Source organism: Trypanosoma conorhini (assembly GCF_003719485.1).
Source record: "Trypanosoma conorhini strain 025E chromosome Unknown Tco_14.4_contig_00902, whole genome shotgun sequence".
NCBI lineage: Eukaryota > Euglenozoa > Kinetoplastea > Trypanosomatida > Trypanosomatidae > Trypanosoma > Trypanosoma conorhini.
This window is the reverse complement of record NW_021704992.1, coordinates 1990-3265: the sequence shown is the minus strand read 5'-3', so window position 1 is coordinate 3265 and position 1276 is coordinate 1990. Positions and strand designations below refer to the sequence as shown.

Sequence of the window (1276 nt, the reverse complement as noted above, 5' to 3'; positions counted from 1 at the left end):
AAGCAGCAATAACCGACGGAACCCGCCCGATTGAAGCCGAAGCGAAGTTACCCCCGTCACGGAAATGGTCCTTCCCACACACACACACGCACGTAGATGTGCACGTCACCCTTTTCCCGAATGCGGGGCCGCAGCGGACACACACAGTGGACAAATCCCCTCGTCATTGCGCTCACACCCCCGAAGCAAGACACACACGAAAAAGCACAGAGACGGGGACGATTCAGGTGCTTCCCCCATCCACGTTTTCCCCCGCACAGGACCCCCCTTCTGCCGCGCCGCTGCCAAGTCCCCTCTAACAACAGACAAGAACAGGACCCCAAAAAAAGGAAAATAAAAACAACACCCAAAAACTACACGGTTCATCCACTCGGAGCAAACGTTGGCAGTTGGCACCAACGCAGGACCGAAGAACAGGACAACATCCGTGTGGCGCGTCCACCCACTGAAGGGAGCTAATGCAGGCACCTCCATGCCCAAAGTATACGATGCACAGGGCACGGGTTTCGCGGTCTGTAACGCGCAAGGCACGTCGAAGCCCTTGTCCTGTGCTCGCGGCGGTTTCGTGGCAAGGCACCAGCACCTTCCCCCACACCCCTGCAGGTCTCCGCTGTAGTTGTTGGTCTCTCGCACGGATCGCACGCCACCATCGCCGTCGCATCGCTCCCGCGTGGTGCCACGTTGCTGCTCGGCCGTGCACCTCCGTTATGCCCTGCCTTCTCTCTGCTCAATCTTCCCGACCACGCGACGCCCGTACGGATTGAAGCTCGCCACCGGCGGGAAAGCCCCCGCACCGGGCGCGGCGCAGGCACCCCCACACCAGAGGCGTTGCGGCACTGCCACCGTGCGGCGGGCCGTGGCGCCCAACGCCGCTGGGCAACACCGCGACCGGCAGAGCGGAGCCGCCGCTTGCCGGCGTGTCCATCGAGCGCCGAGCGGGCGGCGTTCTCACGGGGCACCAAAGTGAGCCGGGAAGGCAACGCAACAGAACCCAAAAACCACGGGCGGGAAAACAAAAACAAAAAGAGGGAAAATACAATCCCCCGACGCGGGGCGGAGAAGAAGGAAAAACATGTTGGCGTAATAGTTTGTCCCTGCGTGTTTCGTCCAGGCGTAGTCCCCTCGCACCACTTCAGCGACTCCATCTACGTCGGGTGCCAAGTTGGTGCGACAAGAAGAGGCAAGCAAAGCGAGAGGCTCCTCCGCAAAGAAGCAAAAGCAAAGCACTCTGCCCCCCAGTCCCCGCGTCGCCCTCCCTACTCCCCCTCTCCATTGC

General features: G+C 61.4%; 1 protein-coding gene across 1 annotated transcript; it reads right to left on the bottom strand.

Moving 5' to 3' along the window:
- Positions 1 to 455: 455 nt before the first annotated feature.
- On the bottom strand, positions 456 to 1145 carry Tco025E_08879 (uncharacterized protein; the record flags this gene model as incomplete). Its single annotated transcript, XM_029375714.1, has 1 exon — positions 456 to 1145. One exon carries the CDS (start codon positions 1143 to 1145, stop codon positions 456 to 458), a length of 690 nt encoding a protein of 229 aa, XP_029224182.1.
- Between the last annotated feature and the right edge of the window lie 131 nt (positions 1146 to 1276).